The sequence below is a fragment of the Austrofundulus limnaeus genome, unplaced genomic scaffold (assembly GCF_001266775.1).
Source record: "Austrofundulus limnaeus strain Quisiro unplaced genomic scaffold, Austrofundulus_limnaeus-1.0 Scaffold64, whole genome shotgun sequence".
In the NCBI taxonomy this organism is placed as follows: domain Eukaryota; kingdom Metazoa; phylum Chordata; class Actinopteri; order Cyprinodontiformes; family Rivulidae; genus Austrofundulus; species Austrofundulus limnaeus.
In genome coordinates, this window is record NW_013952466.1 from 1,673,838 (window position 1) to 1,684,429 (window position 10,592).

The 10,592-nt window shown below is 39.1% G+C and overlaps 2 protein-coding genes across 2 annotated transcripts in view; both read right to left on the minus strand.

The window, feature by feature from the left end:
- The window catches only part of acat2 (acetyl-CoA acetyltransferase 2), a gene marked incomplete in the record, with an annotated part of 8,597 nt that extends 8,163 nt beyond the window's left edge, over window positions 1–434 (minus strand). The window contains 1 exon segment of the mRNA XM_014009994.1: window positions 353–434. Coding sequence (XP_013865448.1) covers window positions 353–401 — 49 coding nt within the window.
- Window positions 435–790: 356 nt separating this feature from the next.
- Window positions 791–10,355, minus strand: wtap (WT1 associated protein). Its single transcript, XM_014009995.1, has 8 exons — window positions 10,176–10,355; window positions 9,651–9,688; window positions 9,440–9,495; window positions 9,309–9,367; window positions 8,386–8,513; window positions 4,793–4,971; window positions 2,051–2,205; window positions 791–1,956 (listed from the first exon to the last, which is right to left on the minus strand). The coding sequence occupies exons 2-8, from the start codon at window positions 9,678–9,680 to the stop codon at window positions 1,301–1,303; spliced, it is 1,263 nt and encodes a 420-aa protein (XP_013865449.1). The 5' UTR covers window positions 9,681–9,688; window positions 10,176–10,355; the 3' UTR covers window positions 791–1,300.
- Window positions 10,356–10,592: the final 237 nt, after the last annotated feature.

Below are 10,592 nucleotides of genomic sequence, written 5' to 3' on the forward strand. Positions count from 1 at the left end.
CGTCATAGCTAAGTAGCCAATAGTAGCAGGCTCGTGCTCTGTGGCACTATAACTACCAACCAATCAGTGGTCAGAGATTAYTCCGCACCAAGAAACCAACCAATCAGAGCTCATTACGAACTCAGCCTGTGGGATAACCACTTTTATTAAACAAAAGACATAAAAATCATTAGTTTTAGGTATTCGTCTGACTATAAACGAAAAAAAAAATGTTAAAACTACGAAAATTATGTCTTTCTTTTACGGATTTTTTTTTTAGTTTGAACGTCAGAATATGATAAAAACATAAATGTAGTGCATTAAAATCCTCTTTTAATGAAGTAGAATGGTACTTAGGAGTATTTAGTTTTACCTATTGGAGTCCGGGCGGCGGAAACGATGACAACAGGTTCRGTGTTCATGTTGAAGGACGCAGACTGAAGCTGGATCTGTTCTGTTCCTGGACTGCTCTGTGTTGACAGTTTCAAGACATGTACACATATACACCTAACGGGAACAACAGCGCCACCGTGTGTTTGGGAGGATAATCTTTAAATCACTTTTTACATGTGAACTTTTTTCTTCTTCCATAAAATACACCATAATATTCCTGACAAGAAAAAAAAAAAAAAACTTTTATGGCTTAATTGCTTTCATTTCATTTGATCCATCCTACTTTATTTTTTAAACACTTCAATTGTCCTAAAATACATATCTGCACTTTGTTACAAAACTTATGAGAGGAAATTGCTCGTTTTTGGGTAAACGTTTTTAAACTAAAACAATGCATTTAATAATTGGTTTCACTCTATAGTATTAAAAATGTTTTTATTGGTATTTGGTCAGTACATGAAAAGGGCTGAAGTCAGTATAATATGAACGTCACATATGAACTACTCACATTTCAACAGAACTTTCCAAACAGAATTTATGCCAATGAAAAATAAAAACTGTACTTAAAAATAAGAGGAAAAAAAAAACCACAGGCCAACATCTAAAAATGACCTAATTGAATATTATGAAGCTACTGTAATTTAGTGATTTCACTGACTTGGATTACAACACCAGATGTTTAATTTCAGAGTGAAGAGCTCAAACATGGATGTGCTCAAAAGAACAGAGTGAAACAAACTAGTTTTAAATCCACACAATTCAAAATTTAGCATGAACCCTTACTGTTTATATCCTCATTAAGCAACACAAATGTGACAAAGGCATCACAATAGGCAAAGGGACGAGGGTGTTGTATTACAGACTAAGCATTTGCTGCCTTGTGTACTTTATATATTTATAAAAAAAATACAGTACATTTTAAAGTACATTACAAAGCTGCACCGTCGCTCGTGTTCGAGTCCAGGCCGTTGTGAGCGTGACGTGACCCTGCAGTCCTGGTGCCCTTGGTGACCTGGGCAGCCTTGTCYTCGTGCGGGTCGGTGGTGGAGTCTGTGTCATTCGAGTGCTGAGTCAATGAGGTCTCGCTGCCTGTCGGAGAGTCCACGCTGTCGTAGCCAACGCTCAGCCGGCTCCCGAAAGCCCCAGGTCCTCCACCTCTCCCTGACGCAGTCTGACCACCTGGGGCCTCCTCGGAGTGGTTGGAGAGTTTGGTCTCAGCTTCACTGGGGCTCGAGACGACGGGGGACATTGGAAAGTCTTCCTCGGCACTGCTGACCTCTCGGTACAGTGTGGGCGTGGTGGTCTCGCTCCTCTGGGACGAGTTGCCGTTGCTTGGACCATTGGAGACCCTGTAGTCTTTGCTGATTGGCTCAGAGGGAGCACTGGCCTGCTCTGGCTGGGCGAACGGTTCAGCAGAGGAGCTGGAAGCAGCAGGGGAAGTCCTACTGGGTCCGGCTCCGGCCAAAGCCCCCTGAGACTGAGAGAGCAGCTGACGGGACTCCTTCAGCTGCTGCTGCAGGACCATGATGGTGCTCTGCATCCCCTCTACCTCCTCGTCTAGCTGGATAATAAAGTCATTAAGCTCTGAGGAAAGAACCCAAGAACAACAATAAAAAGAGTTGTAAAACCRTTTGAAATATAAAAACATCAAAAACACACAGATCCAACACACTCTTACCATCCTGACTGCTCTTCAGCTCCTCGCTGTACTTCTTCTGCAGGGCGAGCTCCGCCTCCAGCTGGGCGATGCGTCCCTGTGATAGCTGCCGTCCTAACTCCTGGTTCTCCTGAATCAGCATGCGACATTTGGCCATCAGCTTCTTCCCCGTTTGGCTGTAAGGGAAACAAGTCTCACATCACACTGTGAACTAGGAGGCAAATTCACGTGAAAATACTGACCAGTGCCTGCCGTCCGACCCACCTCTAAATTAACACAAAACTCTTTAAATGACTAATCAATAAACTTTAAAATAATCTGTCAGATCTTCAAAATAAACAAACAATTTGACAAAGACCTGTCAGTTACAAATAAACAATCTTTCTCTGAATGATCACAAGGATAAATAAAAAAACAACATTATTATAAACAAACTGAAGCATTACTGTCCACAGTGTGCTCAACATTCAACACAGATTTCTATAAAACAAATTCCTGCACCGTTACTTTAACTTACCATTATGATCATGGAGGAACATTACAAGAAAAAAAAAACAAGCAAAGATTTGGTGTGCACCAAATAAAACTTAACTATTGTTAAAGAATAACTGAATGGGATGACGTCACAGAGCACAGGATTCAGATGAGACACTAAAAGGAAACTTTCAGTCTAAATATCAGTGWAGCAAACAGAAAACTGGTGGACGACGCTCTGGTTTGAAAAAAGTCCTCATAAAACACACAAAGATTAAGAGTTAACACCATAATCAGATGGGTCCAGATGCTCAACAATCAGTACAACAGTTTGGTCCACCTTTAAATTTACATTAGCACTTACTTTTACCTTAATCAAGAACAGAAATTAGATAAATTACTTAAAACCAGAACCTTTGATATAGGACACGGAAATATTAAACAAAGCAGCGACTTTATCAAATTAAACCCACAGTAGTCAATAAAAAGGATGACCAAAATTATTGGTCTRAGTTGTAATTTGAACCAAATAAAAAGTTTTAATCACGGCACATCTCCTGAAATAAAACGTGTTTTCTCTGTAGCAGAGAACATGAGCACATTGCTTCCTCACTGAGGTGAGAGATGTGAAAATACACCTGGTTTTAGACAACTGAACGGGTTCATTAAACAGTAGATAAACATCTGTGCCRCACAGCAAAGAAAAACCTCATTTCTAAAGCTTTCAGACTGTGGGAAAGATTGGTCAATCACACACTGCAAATACCGTCCATTTTATCAAGTTTTAAAATCTTATATCAGCCAAAATATCTTTTTCATCTTGTTTTGAGACTGATTTACTAAACAAGAACTGATTTAAGAATAATAATCTTGTTTTCAGAATGTGTAAGATTATTTGTCTTGTTAGTCTGAAAATTTGACTCAAATTAAGTCAAAAATTTCTGCTAATGGAGTGAAATTTTTTTACTTGGTAAGATTTTTGAGTCAAATCAAGTATTTCAAGAATTTTACCAAGTAAAATTTTTACTCCACTGGCAGAAATTTTTGACTTAATTTGAATCAAATTTTCAGACTAACAAGACAAATAATCTGAGACATTCTGAAAAGAAGATTATTATTCTTACACAATCATTTCTTGTTTAGTAAATCAGTCTCAAAACAAGATCAAAAAGATATTTTGGCTGGATATAAGATTTTAAAACGTGTTAAGACGGACGGTTTTTGCAGTGCAAAAATACACAGAATACAAGAAACACACCCTCATTTCTCAAAACATGACTTCTTAAAGACATTTGCAGCGACAGTTTGATAACAGGACTCTGTGCACCTACGGCAGCGTGTTTCATCTGTCTGAGGTTTCATTTGTCACCAAACGTCTGCAAACCTTTTTCACAATAACAGCCAATCRGGTTTCTTGCTTCACACGCTGCAGTAAGTGTTCGTTTCAAAACGAAGAGAGCAAATTTAAATAGCAATAAAATGAAACAATTCACAAAACAACACATGTAAAAAACACTCTACCGTGTGTGGGCTCATGCTCAAAGACACGAGCGGATCCTTCATGCCTGAACCACAGTCCGTTTGGGGACCAAGGATCTGGCTCTGCTCACAGTCTTAATGTCATTTCTAGTATATCTTCCCCCGAAATGTCTTACTTTTTAAGTCTTAGAAATTTTCCTCACGTGATTGAAATGTATCTAGAAAGTCCCAAAAGTCTTTACACTTCTCAGGGAGACTAGCAGGATGTTTGTGTGCTGTGATCCGCTGTTAAACGCCTTTATAAAGCAAGAGATGTCTTTAAAATGTTCAATTGCTGTTTTAGGCTAGGGATGGACCCTGCCTGACACAAACCTCCCCCCGTTTTGGTTTTATTTTATATGTGAACTGTCTGGTATGAGCTGAGGGGGTGGCGGGGGGGTGCACATCCATGGCGGAACGTGAGTGACCACCTCTTCAGAACAGTCCGGACTCCTTCAGGCCCTTGGACGGTGGGGGGATATGAGGGGAGGAAGCTGAAACACAAGTGTTACCTGACCGTATTGTCTTTTTTTAGGTTATGTGATGTGTAGCACAGTACAAGAGAACAAAAACACTTTTGTTTTTGCAGTGACTGGCTTTCTGTAAAGTCTGAGTCTCGTGACGAGTACAGCGTTTTGTCAGCCTTTACCCCCCCACACACCATTGTTCCTGCATGCCTGCAGTGAGAGTGAGGGTGGAGGGGGGGGCGTGAGGACGTCTTGCCCTTTTTTGAAGGGGGGGAGGTGGGGAGTTATTTTTGATTGTCTTTACCTATCAGGTGTAAATTTCCAGGCACTCAGTTCATTTTGGGCCTGCTCCAGTTTGTCTTTAGTCTGTTCCAGTTCAGCCTTCATTTTGAGGAAAAACAAGTTGATGGCTGGATCCACCATGGACGACCGCAGCTGGGCCACGCTCGGCTGCTGGACTTGCTTCAGGTACTGGATCTGGGTCTGCAGGACGCAACAAAATACAAGTTAGTGATGGGCAAGGAGTTTCTTAAAAAAAAAGGACCATTTTAAAGCTTTCAAGAAAACTGAGCGATCTAACATTAAGATCATTTTAAAAGGTAAATATTCTGAGCAGGTAACCTTATGCAACTTTAGAAACATTTTCATAATAAACAAAAAGAACTAGCGTAGCATTTAGATGATGTGACCCATCATATAAACTTGGGATTAAGTCAAATTTGGTCAAAATGACCTCAGCTTTTTAAGCTACATTTTGATACCTGGATATCATGAGAGGTTCCAAAGGTTTGTCTTAATCTGGATTACCCATTGATATTTGTGACTCATCATTTTGAAATGAGGATTAAGTCAAATTTGGTCAAAATGACCTAAACTACATTTTCAGATTCTTGGCTTTAAACGCTGCATTTTGATACATGGATCATTCTGATATCTTACGTAAATCCATATGTGATTTAATTTGTCTTGTTGGTTACAATAATACATAAATATTTGGTCTGAATCCTAATTTTATGTATTAATGAAGAATTTTTGATGTCCTTTTAAAGAGGAAACCTCAAAATTATATTTGAATATTGAAATTTCTCAGCTGAAAAGAACAACATTGCTAGCTCACAAGGAAAATACAAAATTCTAAGACATTTTTCCTCAAAATCAGGTTTTTTTGTTGCCACTGCTCAAAAAAGTGCTTCAAAATTTTGGTTTATTATTATATTTCACACATTTCATTCAAATGATACATTAAGGCTTTTATTTATTCATGATGTTTTGACAAAATGCAATTTTTGCAAACGTTTTAATCAAAACACTATATTTGGCTATTTCTCCATATCCCACTTTTAGAATTAATCTTAGTTTCGATGTGATGGGTCACATTTGGTTTAAATCCTATTTTTAGGTTAATCTAAAGAGGAATTTTAGACTTTGTTTTAAAAAGGAAACCTTAAATAGTATTTGGATACTAAGATTTCCCAGCAGGAAAAAAAAAAATGCTTTGATAGCTAGGGCTGTGTTTTGGCAAGAATTTGGCGATACGATACATATCATAACAGAGGGGTCACGATATGATATATCCCGATACATTGTGATACTGTAAGCAAGGCAATATATTGCTATTTTTTTTGTCCAAAAATTCTATTAAATAAAAACCTCGCACTGAAAAAAAAAGAAAAGCTAATGTTTACTTACAATGCTAATGCTACCCTTACTCTCTGGCGCTCAAGAGGTAGAGGAGACAAATGGGTGGCTCACTGCTGCCAACTAGTGGTCAGAGGCTGAACTACAACATAAAAATGAACGGTTGGCAAGAAAGTTGACATTTTAAACCTTAATAAAAAATCGATACAGGGCTTTAGAATATCGATACAGTATCGGGAAATGAAATATCGCGATATTTCAGTGTATTGATATTTTCTTACACCCCTATTGATAGCTTGCAGAGAAAACATCAAAGATTTAAGGCTTTTTGTTTCTCAAAACTGTTTCAGAAAAGTCTTTTTCCTCCACATACAACGTTGGGACTTAATCCTCAGTTCGATGTAATGCATCACACACTTTTTAAATTTCTAACTAAACAAAGAGCTAAACTCCAAGTTTTAAATCCCTTTAAGGGTCTCCTCTGACACAACTACCTGTTGGCACAGTCAGGTGTATCTCTGATACAGAAAATAACGTTTTCTCCTAACCACATAGTATTTAGCAATACCTGTTGCTTGCTTTTATGCAATTTCATGTCAAGTCACAGTTTCTTGCTGTACTTAGTCAAGAGTTAAGCTTAATATAAATAGATGCAGAAGCAGCATTTTATAGGTGCAACTTTGCATAAATAAGACAAATTTGACTACAGGAGCCACACGGTGACACGTCTGCCTACACTACAGATGAACTACACTCAAACCAGAACTGTTTTTATAGCAACTGATGTTACAGAAAAATCATGATAAAAAAAAACATTTAATTCAATATAATTTGCGAAATAAATGCAAAACATGTAACCCCAACAAATCAAATCTTACTATTATGCTATTATAAAATAACACACTGACATATCTAATCAAAATATTACAGTTTAAAGAGCATCAAGCTACAGAGAACATAAACAAACTCAATCATCCTCTAAACCAGTGGATACCAAAGTTGGGGTCGGGACCCAAAGTGGGGTCCTGAAACATAAAACTGGGGTCCTGAAAAGATTTTCTGAATTATTTACACTAAAAAATGAGAACTAAAACTTTTTATGCCTTTGTTGTAAGTTAGGTTAGTATATTTACACTGGATAAAAAAAGCTTAATGAATATTGTGACTATGTCCTTGTTTTTCTGACGTGAAAATAGTGTTTATGAACCAACAACAGCTGGGGTCTCAGGTCTCTGCTGCTGCCATTCTGTGGGTCAAAGGCTGAAAAGTTTGGTAACCGCTGTTCTCAACGGTTTCCTGACCATCAACACGGTGAGTTTGAAAGCAGCCCGGCGAATGACGATGAAAACCAAATTCAGCAAAATCACGCCAGAGCAAGAAAAAAAGGTATAAGACTATGGAATAATCTGGAAAACGATTATAAAATTAATTCCTTTAAAAAAATGAAAAATGATTTCAACTGTTTAATTTGTATTTGCACGAGTTACTGTATGAGGAGTTGAATTTTTGTTTTATTTCATTTATTATTGTTTGAAATTAATGTATTTTTTTCTTGTAAATAAGAGCAGATATACGATTTTTTTTATGCTTCTGCTGCTTTTCATTTTATTTGATTTGCATTGTTTTTAGGGCTGCCACGATTAATCGATTAATCGACAACTAATTGATTATTAAAATAATTGATGACTAATCTAATAATCGATTAATTGTTTTCTTTTTTTTGTTGTTGTTCTTTACTTTGTTTTTCTCTCCAAACTGCTTTGACACCTTCCACTGCCACATCTGCCTTTCTGTCCTTGACACACATGCACAGTAGTGGTAACTGGGGTAGGCCGTGGACGTCACAAGACATTATACAGACAGGCTCTGGTATCATGGCTACCTGACAACAGAGCTCAAAAGTGTGGGATCATTTTAAGAAAATGAAAGAGAAACCTGTGTAATATCTGCAGAGCAGAACTTACCTTCCACAGCAATTATTTTTAGTTAGCATATAGCTAAAATCTAACGATGGTTATTTAATAGCAGCTGCATTCTGACGTGATAAGCTGTATGTTTTATATTCAACTAACGCATGATCCGATTAGTCGACTAATCGAATAAATAATCAGTGATTAATTGATTATTAAAATAACCGTTTGTGGCAGCCCTAGTTGTATGTAATGTGTTTTGTTTTGTTTCTTTAAATGAAATGAATCAATAATAATAACAATAATAATAATAATAATAATAATAAAAAGAAGGTAAACAGACACATACTGTACACTCTTGCATTTCCTGCTCCTTGGTGGCAAGTCGCATGACCAGAATGTTCTCCCGGCGCGCAGACTCCTGCTGCTGCTGCTTGAGCTTCTCCTCCGACTCCTTCAGTCCTGGAACATCGTTAGCTAAGGCAGGGACGAGAAGAAAACAAACAAGCCATGAGGTTATTGTTCTCCACGCAGCAAGTCTAATGCTGTGTTCACACTGAACGCGATTTCAGCATCAGGAGCAGCAGGTTTACATGCAAAGTCTATGGTGGACGCGCTTCAAGCGGCGTTGGGAAGTGCTGCGGCGCCTCAAGCGCGATTAGAGCAGCGCGATTTGAACGATTTGAACAATCTGAGCGTTCGACGCGCTGAGGCGCAAATCGCTGAAGTTAGAAAATCTGAACTTTTGCAGCTCGATGCGCCACGTCAACCAATCAGAGAGACTCCTCTGTGTGACGTAGCGACATATTTCCCGATGGGACAGTTTACTGAATGATGTCCACTAACCTGAAACAGATGGAGAGGAACTCTTTAGCTGAAATCGAGTGCCTGCAGTCGGTGTCCTGACAGGAAAAATAGTCCTGAAAGCGAGCTGTGAGCCTCTACTCTGAATTATCTGGTGAATTAATTACGAATTAATTATCTGATGAACGTGACATGCTCTTGCTCTCTGTAAATAAAGCAAAGCCACTCCCTCGTCCGACATTAAACAGAGCCCGACAGAGGAGGGAGGGGCGGGGAGGSTGTTGCCGTGCAGCGCTTCAAGAGCTGACCTGCGTCTGACCTCAAAGTGCACAAGCGACCGACTTGAAGCGTTGGATGCGATTTTGAAGCTGAAATCGCGTTTGGTGTGAACGCAGCACAACACTATAAGGTATTACATTTGGTGATAATTATTGCCGGAGATATTGGCAAAACAAAACATGTACTTACAACACAGCTCTGCATATTTTGCCTCTAGGACCTGTACGTATGTTTCATGTTGCTTCCACCTGAAAAACAGCACAGTCTATTTAACATTTCAGCTTCAAAATATTCACATCATTTGTGATGTGGATGCTTACTTTGCACACAGTTCCTCTCTGTTTAGGTTCTTCAAATCCGATTCACTAAGGCGAACCTGTGAGGTGGAGGGGGGGGGGGGAATCCAGCGGTTTTCCCTTCACTGTCAGGAACTCGGCTGCTAGGGGGGGAGGCAGGAGTTTATCTGAATCCCGTTTCTGTTTGAAGCTGCAGAAACATAATTAAAGTGGCTGAAATGAAAGAGACACTAACCTTCTTGGGTAGAGGTTCCTCGTTGGTCATTGTGAACTCTGGGAACAAAATAAATGAGAGAAGATGATCAGTAACTGAAGAAACTGCCCTCATCTTTTCAGCTGAAACGTCATGAATGACAGGCAAACTAAATGAGCACATATGGCGCCTTCAGACGAAAAACATAACCAGGGTAAATGTAAACAGGCAAAGAATTGACTCAGTGGTAAATGAAATTAAAGTTAACATTAAAAGCGCTGTAGCTAGCAGTGTGGCAGCGAGGAGAAAGTGAAGAAGCTAACCAAGGTTAACTGCTAGCCCTGAAAATTAATTAGCACATCTTAGAAGCGGATTTTGCAAACAGCAGCATGACGCTTAAACATCMTTTATGCTTTTATAGGCGGCGTTAAATTCTCAGCTCTGTTTCGGCTCCTTGTTATCACAAAATGGCGGTGAAGGAAATGACTCCCTCCCTTACGCTCCTTTCCTGAAACTAGCGGGCTCTTGGCTGCAGTTACCAGGCCTAGTCACGGTGAAAACACTCACCAGGCCCGTTGCTTTCGATGCTTCGGGTGACTCTCGGCTTCCAAACTCCTTGTGGGAATAAGTATTACAGATAAGTAAAAAAAAAAATTGCCGTGTTTATTACAAGTTGCGGTCAACCCTCTTGCTTTGTCGCGAACATCTTACGACGGCCGAGGGCAGAACAGAATAGCTATGGACGAACTGCGCCGAACGCCAGTTGCTGCGGAGTGATATCAGAGATGGAGTGATGGAGGAAGAGGTCTCACTGCGAGGATTATTTTCTGAACCTAAAGTGCGGCCGGAGAGCAGAAATCTGTTGTTTCTTTTTCTATTTTGCATTTTATAATCGCAACTTAATAAATGCAATATCAAATAATTCAAAGCCAATCGATCAAAAATCATTAGTTGATTACAATAAATTAGTAATTGATATTATAA